This window comes from Rhinichthys klamathensis, unplaced genomic scaffold (assembly GCF_029890125.1).
Source record: "Rhinichthys klamathensis goyatoka isolate OS25496 unplaced genomic scaffold, OSU_Roscu_1.1 h1tg000275l_1, whole genome shotgun sequence".
Lineage (NCBI taxonomy): Eukaryota > Metazoa > Chordata > Actinopteri > Cypriniformes > Leuciscidae > Rhinichthys > Rhinichthys klamathensis.
Window position 1 is genome coordinate 993708 of NW_026606794.1, and position 18029 is coordinate 1011736.

Consider the following 18029-nt stretch of genomic DNA (forward strand, 5'->3'; position numbering starts at 1 on the left):
AGCCCTTGTGTTTCACATGTTACTTTGTCAGTTGTTGTATGTGTAATGGTTGCCTCTGTGATCCCCTGGTTTTGTTCCTCGAGTTCTATGTTATCTGTTTTATGTGTTACTTTATTAAATCACCCTGCGTTTAGATCCTCATCTTCGCCTGCTTTCCTCAGCTTCGTTACAATACCGGGTCATAATTGGAAAAAAAACTTTCCGAAATTTATACGAAACCCGAGGGAGTGTATTTGGCACAGAAAGACTCCGTCATACGACCAACTCATTTTTTGAAACTTTAGCCATGTTTAGCATGAGAATCCAACTCATTAACAATGTAAATAAGTCAGAATAAATGAAATAGCATTAGACATCCCCTTTAAGGGTCATTATGAATGGTCAGTGACATTGTTATTAGTTGGTTGTGATTTTGTATTAATATGATTTATTAAGTAATTGTATGATCAATGCTATTATTTTTGTTTTTGTAATGCCGTCTCTCCATTTTTAAAATAACTTTAATTTAGAAATTTGCCAGTGGTGTTACTGGTTCCTGACAGACTAATACTCTATGATCAGTCATTTTCACAATGTTTTTATTGCTTATTTTATCACAAATTATGAATGGGGATAAACATGAATTATGGGAGGCCTGAGCCTTACAAATGTTCTTTTAAACTACTATAATATTTCTGTGTGGGTATGTCAAACTTAAAGTCTCTTCCATCTTTCCTACCAAATAAACAAAACACCAAATCACAGAATCTAAATAACATTGAAAAAGTAAAACAAGCAAAACAAATATTAAATAACTGCAAAGTTAAAATAGCTGGTAGTACTCTCTACACTTTTTAGAACACAAATATTTTCAGTAGAAGTGCACTTATATGCCTTATAGCTATCTGATATCTGATAATGAACTAATAACTTACATATGAACATATGTTTTCAAGCATCAATGAACGACCAAATGCAAAGGGTGCAATTTGTTGAACATCTGGGAACCTAAATTAATTTCAAGGGTTGTTCAACCTGTCATTTAGCGACTGAAGCAATCAACCAAGTGTTTGGAGTTCCACGGTCCAGCATTGTTGGCCAAGAACTGCACATTGACTTGAGTCTTGGTCTCCTGATACAGCTGGGCAGCCATCTAGATGTAATATAAAATAGATTAGCAGTTTACAACAGCAGATTGGTGCACAAAATGCCATATTTATACACATGCAACCTCAGTTTTAACTAATAAAGTCAAACTCGCATACATTTGGATATTATTATCCATTCAAAACTATATACACATACTTTAGCATTGCGGTATGTGGAGAATGACAAAAAGTCATGGTGGCCTGCCACTGTTGAGACTTTTCTGAAGCAGAAGTACAACGCTCTTTTGCAAAGTCTGCTTGACGATCCAGGACCGCTTACAAATGGAGAACTAAGAGAAAGAATAAAAAAGGATTTTATAAACTCAAGGCAGTCAATTCATTGAGTGGAGTAAAGGAATGGGACTTAATATTTAAACATTGAATAAGGTTGCACTGTTAAATAGAGATCTATATTTTGTTTTTTAACAGTAAAGTATAAGTCAGCAAAGAAGATAAGAACGTATGCAAAACTAGAGTATGAACAGTACAAAAACAACAATACAATATAAAACTATTGACTTGCTAATGTTAACTGACTCAGACACCGATTATAAATATTCACAAAATAACCATCAACGACTAAAGTTTTTTTTTTTTTTAATTATGTTGAAATCACAGATGACTTCTAGTAAAGCATATACTACAGTAGGTTTATACATTTTTGCTAAAAATAAAATTTTCTATGGACAAAAAGGGATTTTTACTTCTGGACGCCAAATGTTGTGCTCTATTGTGACTAACAGTTTGGTCACTGCTCAGATTCTCAAATAGTGCACATATTTATAATAGTCACACCCAATATAGGCAATAAACTTCTGCATGAGCTAATCATTAGCTAGTTCATTAAGTATGACTGACTTGTTGATTGCAAAGCCAGTGGTGCTATCCAGAATCTCAATACTGGAGTCTCCCAAACACCAGTTGACACTGAGGTCTTTGCAGTAGTTGGTGTTCTCAACAGGCCACACACTCTCTCCACTCAGGAAGAAGATGGTGGTCTGTTTGAATGGTGGAGGCAGAGCATTATTCCAGCCTGTGCCCAGACGTTTGTTGATGATCTCAGACACTTTCTCTGAGCAGTGTCTGGAATCACCTGGACAACAAGTGGAGAAAAGGTTAATAAGTACAGCCATTCTTCTGGCTGCTTGGATTTCATCCATGAATATGAAATATACAAGTTGTCTCTTGTATAAAATGTATGAGTAGTAACTTAAGGCTCTCTAATGCAATCATGAATCAATATATTGCAATTCATTCTTAAGATAATAATGTATTGATTCTTCAGTCTTTTCACATTTTCAAATGCACATTTCCTAATTCCTACAGTCCAATTAATAAAGCATCTAAAAAAGTGCAAGTGGAAATTGACAATACTCAGTGTGGTCAGAGCAGCTTCAGTGAGATGTGGTACTAGACAAAAGCGAAGTGAACCACACAAAAAAATAAATTTACAGACAGAAGCTGATACTGCAGATCTTGGTCACAGTTTCAATCCAGATCCAATTGCCATATATAGAAACACTCAGTCACCTGCAAATGCACACAGCTTACCAAGTACAATGCTGGTAATGTAAACTGGGTTAATAAAATGACTCAGTAGTGCCCCCTGCACTCCAGTGACAGTCCAACGGGTGAGTTTGGCACTGTCGGACATGCAACAGATGCGTGCACCCCACACGCTTGGAAGCAGGAAGACAGCAGGGATGAGAGAGCCTTTAGCATGGCACTGCAGCTTCAGAGTGGTGTAAGCACTGCTTTGAGACTTTCTGTGAAAGGATACATGAAGATTTTCAACTTATTTTATATTTTTTAAAATATAGACAGATTCTCTGAAATAGTCGACCAGGGGTGTCAAACTCAGCTTCTGGCGGGCCACAGCCCTGCAGAGTTTAGTTCCAACACTGCTCCAACACACTAGTTGTCTAGTAGTTGTCACTAATAGTCCTGAAGACCTTGATTAGCTGGCTCAGGTGTGTTTGATTCAGGGCTGAACTCTGCAGGACTGTGGACCTCTAGGGCCTGAGTTGAGAACCCCTGCAATATTGCATACACCTTTTTCCTAACAAGCCTACTGCAATTAAGATATGGGAGGCACTTCCAGTTTGGAAGTTTGTGACATGGTATAACAAGAATATCTATAGCAAGTGCTCTTTTCATTCAATGAATTCTTTTCCTCCTGATTTTTTTCTTTTATTCTTTTGTATTCCGCTGTACCAGTATGAAAAAAGACAACATATACAGCGCATTTGTGGTCTGCTCTCCCGATTTAATTTATGATACAGTATATCCCATGAATAATCCACTGGAATGCACAACAATCTCTCGTTTTTCTTCAAAAATCCTCACGTCTCTTTCCAAGTTTGTTTTCACACAGAAGCTTTAAGATGTAAACAGTTCCCCTCTTCACTTCTAATCCCTATTAGAACCATTTACTGGAATGTTTCAAAAGCAGGTAAATCTGTCAAAATGACTAATCACTTTACTATCACTAAATGTACTAGTTAATTAACATTTTTGATTAAGGCAACATACAATACAGACATATATTACTACAGTGATATTTTACACATCCGTATTATTGCTGCGGAAATAATACATCTTTTGGTGTTATTCATGGTCTGTTGTAGTCATTTGTTAATGCTTTTACAATTTATTTTAATGTGCAGTGGGTGCATAAAATGATTATGAATGAAAATGCGTTCATAGAGGGAACCTTTGCTGATTGTTTGCGGTTTAAATGCAGTTACGGTACTCCCAAAATTCGTGCAAAGCTTCAAGGGGTGTAGGGAAAAATGTGGATAATGCAGTGGTTCCCACCCCTGCTCCTGGATTACCCCCAACACTGCATGGTTTAGATGTCTCCCTAATCAAACACACCTGATTCAACTCATCAGTATATTAGTGCAAGGTTGGGAACCACTGGTCAAACTCAGATCCTAGAGCAGGGACGGGTAACTTCGGTCCTGGGGGGCCACTGTCCTGAAGAGTTTAGCTCCCACTCTGATAAAAATCACCTGCCCGTATCTTTCTAGTAATCCTTGTTCAGTTGTGTTTGAATAGGGTTAGAGCTAAACTCTGCAAGGATAGTGGCTCTCAAGGAGCGAAGTTGTCCATCCCTGTCCTGGAGGATCCATAGAATGTATGTTAGCATAGCACATAAAAAAATTATACTTACAAAACTATGCACTGAGCTGCTCCTTTGGGGGTTTTGTTAGTGTACAGGTGAAGGTACATGCGTGGCTTTAGCTGAAGCAGTCGTTCAGATGGAACAGTTTCAAATATGGAGCGCTGCTTCAGCTCTGGATCAGCACTGTAGAACAGCAGGAGCTGCTTGTACAAGTACCTGTGACACCAGACAGGACAGACAGATTTATCTCCTTATTTTAACTCTTTCCCTGTCATTGACGAGCTAACTCGTCATTTATGACAAAATCCTTCCCTGCCAATGCCAATTTTTTATGGCTTTGTCTTATTTCATTTCGTTAAAAGGTTGGGGGCAAAGAAAAAGCAGAAACAAGCGATCTCATATGTAATTAGACACATATAAAAATACCGGTAATGCGATCAACAATAAACGGCATATAAACTAAATTAAATGAACCCAGGAAGTGGTATATGACTGTGCAAGCATTAAGGGTGTTGATGGACTCGATCTACTCCATCTATGTTTTGATCATCGTTCTGGATATGATCCAGTTGTAATCATTGGCAAAAACGCGATTTTCTCAGCTTTTTTGCTAAGAAAACATCGCTTTTTAAAATTTTTTTAAACTTACCCACATTCAAGTGTTGATAAAAAAAAGAATGCATGAAGGTAGACTAAAACTGATTTTGTTTAAAACGGATAATAAAACAGATATTTATTCTTTCTTTTAATATATTGCTATATATTTGATATATTGTTAAGATATTCATAAAACAAAAATATTCTGGGGGCCATGACACTTTTGTGAAAAAGACCAAAAACACTTCAGGGAAAGAGTTAAGTTATATAGTATAGCCATGCTGGCAAATACCCTAGAAACAGAGATTTGCCATGCCTAATATTGGACACATACACTCCATAAATACCATTTAAATGTTTTCCCACAAGTTCATTTGAAATATAAATATATACATTTAGAGAGAGAGAGATGAAGTAGTCTTGCTCTTTGTCTCTCTCAATTTCTAAGCTGTTAAAAATGTTCAAACCTTTTGAGGGCTCTGCGGGCGATGACTATGGCGTGGCAGTCATGGACGACAGATCCTGTGTAAGAAAGCCAACCACTGCAGCAGTTCTGACCTGATCCCAGAGCTACCACTTCATATTGCTCACAGTGCTGCGCATCCGTGTCACGTACCTCTGACACACACATTAAAAACATTTTTAACCATTATTAATAAACTGCCCAGGAAATATTTTTATTATACAATTCACACACATTTACAAAGGATAATGGTTTTATTCATGCTCATGCAATATGCAAAATTCATTGTAAATTTTACATTTTTGGTTTGTGAAATTTGGTTGTGAATTCTGCTCATCAGTAGGTAATATTTTCTTTGTAAAGAAAATGAAACGTTTAATGAAAAATGTACATGTGTGAAAAATACAAAATAATATTGTTTTTAATAATTTTAGAAGAATTGATAAATGAAAAGATTATACATTTCAAATGAGAAATCATTAAATTCATAAATGATTTTAATTCATAATTTTTTGTTTTGGAGCCTACATAATAATTGTTGAGTCCTAGGCTATGAGTGAAATTGCCCCTATACCCATCTCACCTCTCTCAAGTACAAAAGCAGCAAAGCAGCTCTTAGTCCTGGGATACTCAGGACATTCTCTGAGCAGCTTGCCAAAACGTTCAGTACACACAGCTGTTACGCGGCGCTTGTGCCAGTCTGTGAACTTTACTGAAAGAGCAAGAATTTGAGACAACAGTTGTAGTAAAGAAACATCTGACACAAATAAATAATGAAAATTCTTTAAAAACAAAAGTCAGCATACCTCCAGTTCTCTGGCCCCTCCTGAGAGTGCCATCTGTGTTGTCTTCCAGGTCTTCAAGGGTTGTTTCACCTCCTATAATACTACTCAGGCTCCATGCAGAAGGGGACTCTGGCCCAGAGGCCAGGTCCTCCACTTGCGGCGAAGACTCCAATGATGGGACTTCTAGGGTAAGGTGGTCTACAGCAGTGGGTTCCTCTATATCAACAAAGTGCTGTAACTCTGGGTTGGAGGGTTGACTCTCTTTTGCAGGTGATGGAGTATCTTTAATCTCACTGTTAGGGCCAAGAGGCTTGAGACTGGCCCTATGGACCCCAAAGGTGGGCTCCCTCTCAGGAGCAAAGCGCATCATTAGAGTGGCAGCCATTCGAGGAAGCCGTTTCCCCTCTGCATTCACACCGTGGTTTGACATTATCTGCTGTAAAACGTCATGCATAATGAAAGATTTTTTGATAGATTGCAGAAAAGAGAACTGTTGGTGGTCACAAACTCACAAACATGTTGATTTAAAAAAATTATTGTACATTATGGGCCTGAAATATGACATATTTATCTATCTCAGATATAGCAAGTTCGTAATTTTAGCTGACCAATGTGATAACTGGATAGCCTACTAATATCAAAATCCATTTATATAAAAAATACACGACGTAACATGAGCTAGAGTGTAGGTCATACACAATAGACAACAAAGTGACACGTTATCTGCACTGTATGTTTAAAGATACCTGACTTTCAAAAGAGCTTCTATGTCGAATAAGTTGATCAGCATCAGCAAGCAACTCTCGTCCACCTGCAAGGTTGAGCTAATTATTGGGAGGAGCCTTAGCCTGTTTGAGTCACGTGACGGCGATAGCGCGTAAAAGCATGAATAAAAGGATAAGCAATTTCCACCGCTTTACAGTAGAAAAGTTAAACATACAAAATGCAAATTGTATTTTATATGTAAAAATATACATTTAAAATATTTTAAAAACCGAAAAAGTAAAAATGTTCACAATGCTCTCCGCCTGGTCGACAATTTTGTGAAAAATACAGCTGTCTTAGACCTTTTAAACTAAAATAAGGATTGGGGTATTAATCACAAGTTATATAATGGTAGTGGTTAAAATATAATCATATTAAAAGTGTTTTATATATGAAACCTTTATAAATTAGAGTCTCTGGAAAGTTTAAGAAACTATGCAAATCTTCTTTGAAACAATGGCCCGGTTTCACAGACAGGGCTTAGGTTGAGCCAGGATTAGAACTTAGTTCAATTAGGAAATTTAGCTTTTATAAACGTGACTTGGGAAGAAAAAAAAATAGTTTTGTTGGTTTCAAGTTGTTCTCAGTTAAAACAGACCAAACATGCATTTTAGTCTGGAAGTAGGCTTAAGTCTTGTCTATGAAACTGGGGAAGTATGTTTTAAAAACGCTGTGCAAAAAATAAAACACTCGAGCTTTTCATGGCAGTTACATATACTTGACCAGCAGGTGTCACCAGCGGACAGTGTTTTGATTTATGATTTATGTTAAGCTTATTGACAGTATTTATTTATTTTTGTTTATATTATTATTTAATATAAAATATTATATTTTAATATAAAAAAAATATAAAGAGAAACATTTATTAAACAATATATAATAAGCAACAATTTAACTGGATTTCACTTTCTGATTTGTGAGATGAAATTCTCTTCTAGGTAACCAAACCATTTTTGACCAACACAAGAACGTCCCTCCTCCATGACGAGCATGCATCATCCCGCCTGTTATAAAGTCATTCATCCATTGGCTGACTTCACCTAGCAATCAACATTGCAACAACAGGAAGCCGCTTGCTTCTTCTTTTGGATTGGTCGATTGCGTTGCGTCTCGGCCCACTCATCCAATCACTGCGCTTCTTGAATGAAACGTAGTGGCGGTGGCGCGGGTTTTATATTTATTGTGCGTCAGGTCGGCGGGAGATAGAGCTCTGCTCATAGCAGTTTAGCCAGTTTACTGGGTGTTTTTTGTGCATCTGTTCTGTTGGAGAGTGTCAGCTTAAAAGCGTTAAAATGGAGGAATTTGGCGTTTATGCAATATTTGGAGTAGATGAACCACCACAACAGATCTTAAGGTACAGTTCACTGAGATAAACAAACATTGGAAATGCATTGGGCTCTCTATTTTTATTATTTTAATGCAACTCAAGTTGCGCGTGCTTCCAGTGATTCAAATTGTTTGAATGCATGTAATATATTCAGATAGCTTCATATATTTTATTATTATAATTAAGCAATGATTGGAGTCATGCAAGCGTTGACAGTGCAATGCATACTTTCTGTCTCCCGCCTCGTGAAATTCTTGCGGGAAACAGAAAAAACTACAAAGACACACACAGTATCAACTGTACTGTAGCTACCTATCCCGGTTATACATGATTTTTTATCCACAGCAGACGTGATGGGTGGCAGAGCTCAGTTGAGATCCAGCCTAGTGTTCAGCTGATGGTTCTCTTCACCAGAGGAGACTGGGGAAAGAGAGACTCAATCTCTGTGGAACTTGCTGATGAGAGGGACATACCCATTAATATGGGAAAACTAACACCATTCAATAAGTAAGTTTATTGTTTATGTCAAATCAATATAGTATATTTTAGTTGGAACCTTTAACCTAAACCTTCCCTCTCCTCAGATGTCTGTCATGGGAAGCTGGTGAGGATGGAGTCTGGTCCAGTGGAGCAACCTTAACTGTCAAACTCAGTGGGGTAAGTAAGAGACTCTACAAAGATTTAAGCACAGACAGCATGAAATAAAAAATCACCCTATCCATTTTCTAAATGCATGTTATTGATCTTAATGTGAACAATATTATAATATTATAACATCACATTCCAGATTTCTCCAATCATTTAATCCCCATATATACTGATTGGCGTCATCACTCTGTCTCCTCTCAACCAATAAGCTGGTGTGTGGAGGGTGTTCTGGCACAATATGGCTGCCGTCGCATCATCCAGGTGGATGCTGCACATCGGTGGTGGTTGAGGAGATTCCCCCTAATATGTAAAGCGCTTTGAGTGCTGAGAAAAGCTCTATATAAATGTAACGTATTATTATTTAGTTAGATTAAACCCGTTACAATCAAGCTCACATTTAAATCTACATTTGTCCAATGAACAAAAGATGTATTGAACCAAGTGATGCTTTTCATTGATGCGTTTCACTTGGATGTACATGAAAATACAGAAGAAAAGACTTTAAGGGAAAATCTACAGAATAAATTAATAAGTTGTTCCAAACCTGCATGAAGTACTTTCTTCTGTTGAACACAAAATATATTTTGAAGAATGTTGGTAACAAAACAGTTGCTGGTCTCCATTGACTTCCATAGTATAGAAGAAAATACTATGGAAGTAAACGGGGACCAGAAACTGTTTGGTTACCAACATTTTTCAAAATATCTTCTTTTGTGTTCAACAGAAGAAAGTACTTCATGCAGGTTTGGAACAACTTAAGGGTGAGTAAATTATGACAGAATTTTCATTTAAAGGTGACCTATCCCTTTAAGCTTTTCAGCAAAGATAGTAGCATCTTCAGTTCTGTTTAAAACATTTTGCATGACCCCTTTAATCAAAATAAATGTAATATTTAAGAAGTAAAATTCAACAATTTTGTGTGAAGTCTGTAAAACCTGTGCGTATCTGATTCCGACAACTAACTTACCCATAATCCTGTTTTCCAAAGGGTACTAGTGATTTCTTGGATCCAGTGTTGACTGTTTCACAGATGGAATGCACTCCAGAGGTAAGTTTAGCCTGTTATACCTATTTTGACTTTAGTTTAGTTTCGCTCTGTGCTTGCCGATACTTACCTGCAGAATTTTCTCTCAATTTATTGTTTTAAGTGCAACTCCACAGCACCTGTATTAAGGGAGTGTCCAGGCAAGAGGAAGTGGTCTCAGGAAGAGGAGGAAGAAGAAATCAATGAAGGGAGAGGAAAGGAGAACATCTGCCCTAACGCCTCCCAAAAGGCAACACCTCACAGACGTGGCAAGAACAATCCTCGTGGAGGTCAAACACGTCTGTTCTCTCAAAAGGAGGAACAGACTGCAACTTCCAGTTCTCAAAGCCACAAGGCTAAAGGCAAGCAGGCCAAAACCCTCTTACAGACTGGTTAGTGAGTTTTTTTCATTGTTTGCATTTGGGGTGTATTAATGCTGTGTTATGATGATAGTTATTTTATGTTTGGTAATACTACTTTTCCAGCTTCATTGGACAAACCGTCAGGTCGCTGGGGTCAGACTCTCTGCCCCATTGATCCTCAGACAGCCATTTTGATTGGAGGACAAGGATCCAGAATGCAGTTCTGCAAAGACCCCATCTGGAAACTGTGCACAGGTAAACATTTTATGTTTCTGTCTCACCATATCAATAGATTGTAATTTTGCTATTATATTATTAGATCTGCTATCACTTGATAGATATAATTCTGCTCTTAAAGTCGTCATGAAATGGTCTTTTCTTCCCTATTGTGATACATATCTGAGTGAAACGATGTCTTGAACAAGAAAAAATGTAGGTTGAGACTTGAATTGATTGGATCATTGTGGTTTGCTATTGCTATGATCTCACGTGAGAGACCAGTTGTCCTGCCCACGTATCGGTAAAAACATAATCAGATAAAAAAAAGAGATGCTGCTGAAAGAGGCAAGGGAAGTTATTATGATTTAAAGATAATGAGGGCACAGAATGACATAATAATTTTCAGACAGTATGTATAATAAATAGTAAATACTGCAACATTGTTCATTTTGATTTCATGGAGATTTTTTTTTTTTTTTTCAGAGGATCTTTCTTGGGTACCTGCTGAAACCCTGGCAGAAGGACCGACCCCTGAGGCCCGAATTGGTCACACAGCAACCTATGATCCGGAGTCTAAGCGTATCTTTGTGTTTGGCGGCTCAAAGCATAAGAAATGGTTTAATGATGTTCACATCTTAGACACACAAAGCTGGCGTTGGACTTTGGTAGAGGTTAGTCTGCAATTTATTCCACAAACACCTGTCAATTATCTTTTAAAAGACTCACAGAACTGTACGGTATTACTGCAACACAAGACTAGGCGCGATTTGTTTTTGTTATAGATGTCACGTTTTTCTCGTCCATAGTAAATGAAGATTTCATTTTATTAGCCAGTAGGTTCTGAATATACTTAAAAGCTCTTTTGGATTTCGTTGACCTCTTTAGGCGCAGGGAAAAGTGCCTCCTCTGGCTTATCACAGCTGCAGTATGTTCCGGGGAGAGCTCTTTGTGTTTGGAGGAGTGTTTCCTCGCCCACATCCAGAACCGGACGGCTGCAGTGACTCCATCTACATCTTTAACCCTGATATGGCCATCTGGTATCAACCCATTGTCAATGGAGAGAAGCCTGCACCACGCTCTGGGTAGGGCTGTTCATGTCTCTTTTTTTAAATCCAAGTAGTCCACAGTTTATTTAACGTTACATTAGCAACATTTTGAGATCTGTAATACTTTACATTAATTGCATGACTGATTGTGATGTTTTAAAACTATTTTCAGCTGTGCATGTGGCATATGAGTATTTTCTTTCTGACTTGAACAGATTTTGATTCATTTGTGCAGGCACTCAGCATGTGTGATGCAGGGGAGCATCTTTGTGTTTGGCGGATGGGACACTCCTGTCTGCTTCAATGACATGTTCATGCTAGATCTTGGTAAACACTGCAAGAATTGTTACTATTTTCAAGACTTATTATTTGATTTTAATTTGGTTTCTCACTGTGTGAATGTCTTATTGGGGAAAAATAAGGAATAACTAAAGTCACTGGAAGGCAGTAGTAGGGGTAACCAAATATTTTCTGACATTGACTGAATTGTTTTATCATTGATGGGAAAAACCTGAATCCGTCATTTTGACAGATTACACTGTTGGTGATCGACTGTAACTGTAATTCCCACCCCTGTCATGTTGTTGGCAAGCATGCATATTAATTAGCGATTACTTGGTCTTGTATCAACATACAATTGAAAAAATATCACAGCAGCAGAGTTTGAAGTTTCCTCGGACGGCCGAATAGTTGTGATCTTGTTGATAAAAGAGGTGAAAAAAGAGGGACTGATGTGGATGCAGTGGCGAAAGTCAGTACAATACCGGCACAGGCGAGGACACAGTTTAAGTCCATGCAGACCAGGAGGAAGGTTTGAGTTCAGGCAGATGGAGAAAGTCGATTGAGTTTAGTAGTTCAGTTTATTTTTTATGTGTTTATCGTAATTGTACTATTTTGTAATATTGCGTTAATATTTGCCTGTTCGGGCACAAAGAAAGGTTCTGTTTCAGTGACTTCCGCTGTCACTGCGGAAAAACAAACATTCATCTGCTTCGTGTGGTGTTGAAGATGAAAAGTAAAGTACAGTCTCTGTTCCTCTGTTCTCTTTAAATAATAAATAAATGCATAATCTAGCCTATATCCTTGTCCTGTACGTCCGTGATTAAAAATTTAAATGTGAACGAAAACAAAGGCTATTAAATGTCGTCTTATCATTAAAATATGAAAATTAAAATGACGGGTACTAATAGATTATGAATGAAATTTTAGACCCTGTCTGTCAAAATGATGGACAATGAGAGTTTAACGCAACCACTGCTGGAAGATGTTTTGCCACTCATAGAATTAATTTCAGTACTGTTACTTGAGGACAAAAAAATCTACTAGACATGTTTTACATGGTAGAGGAGTGTCATATATCCATTGTTCTGCACGGTTTCTATAGGAAACTGTTATACTTGCATTCTTTATTCAGATCTGTGTAGATTTTCTGCATATTTAATACCTGGTATAATACTGTTTTACACATTAATTACGGAGAGCACTCTTTAAAAAGTGGAGTAGTCAGCTTAAAATAGCATATTGTCACATCCTATTTCAGGCTTGATGGAGTTTTCTGCTGTGAAGACAAGTGGGACAGCCCCCTCTCCTAGAAGGTATTTAAAACATGACAATTTATTCTTGGAGTAAATTGTACTACAAAAAAAACATTTATTTTGTTCCTTAAAAACATGCTCGCAACAGTAAACAATGTATAGCAAAATTTCAGTTGTCTTATTATGGTTACATGATTGAACATCTTGATAATACTTTATGTAACCTATACCTGTTCCATACTGTATCACAGCTGGCATGGCTGTGCAGTTCTTTCAGACTGCAACTTCCTGGTCCATGGTGGATACAATGGGAACAATGCACTGAGTGACACATTCATCTTCAACACTGGTGAGACTTTTTGCCCCAATTCCACTTCCAGGACTATATGGTTGCTACTACAGTATACACTAATACTGTTAAACATTTTTGGGTTGGTAATATTCTCTAGAAGTCTTTTTAATTTGCTCAATTATTTGATAGAAAATACAGTAAAAAACAGTATTACTATGACATTTTATTACAATTTAATTAACTGTTTTTGTTTATTTATATACAAGGCTTTGACATAAAACTGAAACACCTGGTTTATGCCACAATAATGTATTAGTTAGGCCATATTGGTGTAGGGCCTCCTTTTGCTGCCAATACAGCATAATTCCGTCTTGGGAATGGCAGATCCAAGTCCTTCACGGTGGCCAGAGGGATTTTGAGCCATTCCTCTTCCAGAACAGTGGCCAGGTCACTGTGATGCTGGTGGAGGAAAAAGTTTTCTGACTTGTTCCTCCAAAATACCCCCAAAGTGCCTAAAAAATATTTAGATCTGGTGACTGTGGAGACCATGAGAGATGTTCAGTTTCACTTTCATGTTCATCAAACCATTCTGTCACAAGTCTTGCTGTGTGTATTGGTGCATGCTGATACATTACACCCCCTTCAGGGTACTAAGTTTGAAACATTAGGTACACATGGTCCTCCAGAATGGTTCAGTAGTCCCCATCAAGCACAGTATACCATGATATTACAGCCCAAACCATCACTGATCCACCCCCGTGCTTCAGTCCGGGTGTTAAGCTTCTTTGGGCCTTCTCTACACTGTAACTCCCACGGATGTGTGAAAGACAGTGAAGGTGGACTCATCAGAGAACAATTAGCATTGTTGGCACCATTGAAACCGACTGACATTGGCACAAGTGACCAAAGGTTTGGCTATAGCAGCCCGACCATGAATATTGACTTTGGCGCTCACAATGAACAGTTTTGTTGGAAACAGAAGAGTCAATGTGCGCATTTAATTCTGCAGTGAGTTGGGCAGCTGTGGTTTTATGTTTTTTGAATAAAATCCGGGTTAGTGCCTGGACATCCCTTTTAGACAGCTTGCGTCAACAGTTTAGAGTCTGAAATTTTCGTATGCGTTTTTTCGTATTCGTCATTTGATGGCTCCTGAATTGTCAAAACACCTCAAAATGCTTGCTACGGATGTGAAAATCTAACCCAGTCCGAATTTGTTTGTGACATACGGACAAAAGTTTTGGAGGCTGTGTGTAAACGTGATTGACACAACATGAGGTCATATTTATTTTTTAACGTGCAAGAATTTCGGACTCTGTGCAAGGACCTTTACTCTTGTTGGATGTGGTTTGTTGTCCAACATTTCCCCATGGATACAATAAAACTGACGGAGAAAAATAAGTTACTGACAGACAGTGTAGGCTACAGAGTGACAGACAGAGAAGCTACCCAAGCGGTGCTGAAAAAGGAGGAAGCGGGAGGAAAGCAAAACGTTTTTAGCAAAATTGCAGAAGGTAACAAACTTTTTTGTGATGATGTGCTAATATGTTACAAGTCCATGGCCGTAGCCAGCTATGAGGTGACCGAGGTCCGGAACTCTGTCATATTTTACATTCAAAAATAAAATGTCAAGCTCTCTGAATGATTAATTAGCCGTTTAAACCACCTCATATTATGTGTTTGCAATGCATGTTGCTGCGAGAAGCTAGCGAAGTGAACGGGGCTTGAGAGCGCGTTGTGAGTGAGGGCGCGCGTGCAGCCTCCGTGTTGCCAGATCCACCTAATGGAAAGGTGGCAGTAGTCTTCTGGACCTGTTTTTCTGATTTAATGTGACACTTTAGGAAGTTATTAAAGTGGAAAGTTGCATGTTAGGGTTAGTGATATATAAATCTTATTTCCAAAACACAAGCTTTGAACTTATTTCGGATTATTATTATTTTGTTTTCTTGTTTTTCGTAGCAATATCTGGCAACATTTTACTGTCGGCATTAATAAAAAAAAAGCTTATAGACAAACTGTAATTGCATAAAGATACCACATTCGGTAAGACAAACACAATGATCATCGTGATTATCTGTAAGAAATGTATAACACTATCAAAAACTATAGCATAATACAGATCTGTATGAATGAAATTTGCCAAATAACTTACTGGCCAGCAGGAAGACGGCTCATGCTGTTTAGTTAACCTTTCACAAAGTCATCATAAAAACATTAATTAAAGCAGTGTTTCTCAACTAGTAATCTATTCAGTCAGCATATTTGTGTTTGATCTCTGTGAATTACAGAAATATAAGACTTGCTAGACTTACTTTTTTTCTATATTTCTTTGCACAAAACTCTCCAGAAAGTGTCATGTAATAGTAAAAAAAAAAAAAAAAAAATCAGATTTATTTTTTTTCGTTCTCTTTTAAAGATCGGATGGGGGGCCCCATACTACCTTTGCCTTGGGCCCCCAATTTGCTAAATCCGCCACTGGTTGTTTTCATAGTAAAATGTCTTTATCAGCTACGGAATCATCAATCATGGTATTCATGCAGGTATTTCATGCATATGCCTTTAGTTTGTTTTATTTTTGATAAAATAACATATGACGTATGTCTCAACTGTTCAGAAAGCTGCAAGAAATTACATTTGCGCTGAACTATTTCCCATTTCCAAGTAGATTATAACCGACATCTGTAGCTTGTCATTTCATTTTTATTTCGGCCACAGTCCGAGGTTGTGAGGCTACAGCATTTACGGCGTCTGCTACCTTTTGCCACTCAAGTGCCTTTTTGGGATTAGTAATGCCCACACCCTCCAAACAACATTTTTTTTCTCCTCTTTTCCACCTCGCCAACGATAACTTCTACTTCACATTGAGTGAAGTTAAGTTTTTTTTTATTTCCTCTCTATGTTTGCCATGATTTCGCAATCGATGAATATTAACTTGTGGGCGTTTCACGGACTATTTATGGGCAACTATGGGCGTGACATGAAGCCGCAAAAGCTGCGCTACATTTAGAATTGATTGTGATTTATTAAGGGAAAAATGCGTAGGATGTGCGTGCGCACGGTTTTATAAATCCGAATATTTCTGTGCGTACGCACGTCCTATGTTTCATCCGTACGCCACTTCTGACGCAAATCCTACACAAAGTTTTATAAATGAGGCCCCTGGTCACAGATGTGCCAGCGAGAAGCGAGACCTCTTGAATTGATGTCTCCCATTACTGTATGTTTTGTGGATTGCAATATTTTATGTACAGCTGTGCTATTGCTCTGCTAATTCAACCTTCACACTCTGCTCTTACTGATGGAATGTAGGCAGGAAACCTTCAGCACTGTATTGGCCGGCATTTCAGTTTCATTGTCCATGCCTGTAATGCCGAAGCTGAATTTTCAGCATCATAACTCCAGTCTTCAGTGTCGGATGATCTTTTAGAAATCATTCTTATATGCTGATTTGGTCCACAAGAAACATTTCATTATTATTTTCAATGTTTAAAACTCTTGTGCTGCTATATTTTTCAGGACTGATGAATAGAAAGTTCAAAAGAACAGCATTTATTTGCAATAAAAATCCTTTATAACATTGTAAGTTTTGTAAATCGCTGAATAAGTTGCAACTTTCTTTAAAAATCTTATTGACCCCAAACTTTTGATTTGTAATGTATGTTGTCACATCCCATAAATGCTGTTGATCGATTTAAAAGTTGTATTTAACCTGGAATATTTATTTTAAAGCAACTAGCTTTTACTATAATTTGTAACACTTTTTAATTTTATTTTATTCCAGACACTAGTTGCTGGTCATCTCTGTTTCTATCCCAGCTCAATTCTTTCCCCCGAGCTGGACATTCCATCATTACCATGTCCACCACATGCAGAAAGGTAAAAAAAAAAAAAAAAAAACTCATATTATGGATACCTTTATAAAGTAGTTTCAGGTCATTATTATGGCTATTGATTTTCACTGCTCAGACCTTTAATACTAGTGTCTTTGCCTGTACAGGGATCTATAGATGAAGAGGAGGACCTTCCAGAATCATCCCCACAAACGCTGTTGGTTTTTGGTGGAGGTGACAATGAAGGGAGCTTCTTCTCCGACCTTTTCACTATGCCAGTAGAAGAGCTAAGAAGAGACTAAACACTTGCATCACAATTCGGTTTTACATGCTTTTTTAAGCTGTGCTTTTTCAGATTTTGTTCTTTGGTTTGATTGTGGCTTACTTAAAGAGGTGCATTACACTTTCACTCAGGTATTTGCATTATATCATCCTTTATTTACAAGTTTATGCTCAGACCTTGGGAAGTCAGTCTATAATGTTATGATTTGTGATACAAGCCCATTATTATTATAGATCAGGAAGAGTGGGCTGTTTTCTTCAGAAGAAGAATACTTATTCAAACATCATTAGATAGAGATTTGTTTTCTTGTTTATTCCATGAAGGGATTCAGGTTTGATCAACGAAAAGCTTTTTTGGTGTCCGTTTTGTATATACATGGTTTTAGAAAAAGCTTCTTTTTTAATGTCTTTGTAAAATTATGATTTGGCAGTAAATACTGTCGCAGCAAACCTGTTCAAAATTAAACGTTCTTTATAAATTCAAACGCCTCTTTTCTTCAGTTATTCGGACACTTTGATTCAATCACACAGCAGGTCAGTCACACAGATACTGTATTTCCTGTGTCCAGGCATCTGCTAAATTTCTAAATCTCCACGGAAACA

At 37.6% G+C, this 18029-nt stretch overlaps 2 protein-coding genes across 2 annotated transcripts; one reads left to right on the top strand and one right to left on the bottom strand.

Annotated features, from left to right (window-relative positions):
* Window positions 1-561: 561 nt before the first annotated feature.
* adad2 (adenosine deaminase domain containing 2) lies at window positions 562-6531 on the bottom strand. The gene is made up of 8 exons (XM_056268714.1): window positions 6121-6531; window positions 5898-6026; window positions 5319-5469; window positions 4303-4470; window positions 2679-2893; window positions 1986-2220; window positions 1285-1417; window positions 562-1132 (listed from the first exon to the last, which is right to left on the bottom strand). Exons 1-8 carry the CDS (start codon window positions 6527-6529, stop codon window positions 1022-1024), a joined length of 1551 nt encoding a protein of 516 aa, XP_056124689.1. The 5' UTR covers window positions 6530-6531; the 3' UTR covers window positions 562-1021.
* Window positions 6532-8129: 1598 nt separating this feature from the next.
* krcp (kelch repeat-containing protein) lies at window positions 8130-17911 on the top strand. The gene is made up of 13 exons (XM_056268713.1): window positions 8130-8218; window positions 8540-8698; window positions 8776-8848; window positions 9828-9887; window positions 9988-10255; window positions 10349-10480; window positions 10928-11115; window positions 11330-11526; window positions 11726-11817; window positions 13031-13085; window positions 13277-13374; window positions 17096-17190; window positions 17312-17911. The coding sequence occupies exons 1-13, from the start codon at window positions 8157-8159 to the stop codon at window positions 17444-17446; spliced, it is 1614 nt and encodes a 537-aa protein (XP_056124688.1). The 5' UTR covers window positions 8130-8156; the 3' UTR covers window positions 17447-17911.
* The last annotated feature ends 118 nt before the right edge of the window (window positions 17912-18029 follow it).

Bases quoted from the DNA above. Each gene is read 5' to 3' on its own strand.
- krcp (XM_056268713.1), top strand. From the start codon at position 8,157: ATGGAGGAATTTGGCGTTTATGCAATATTTGGAGTAGATGAACCACCA. The intron at 9,888-9,987 runs GTAAGTTTAGCC...TATTGTTTTAAG, and splicing joins AGATGGAATGCACTCCAGAG to TGCAACTCCACAGCACCTGT. The intron at 11,116-11,329 runs GTTAGTCTGCAA...TGACCTCTTTAG, and splicing joins GGCGTTGGACTTTGGTAGAG to GCGCAGGGAAAAGTGCCTCC.
- adad2 (XM_056268714.1), bottom strand. From the start codon at position 6,529: ATGTCAAACCACGGTGTGAATGCAGAGGGGAAACGGCTTCCTCGAATG. The intron at 6,027-6,120 runs GTATGCTGACTT...TTGCTCTTTCAG, and splicing joins GAGGGGCCAGAGAACTGGAG to TAAAGTTCACAGACTGGCAC. The intron at 1,418-1,985 runs GTCAGTCATACT...TCTTTCTCTTAG, and splicing joins ACTGGCTTTGCAATCAACAA to TTCTCCATTTGTAAGCGGTC.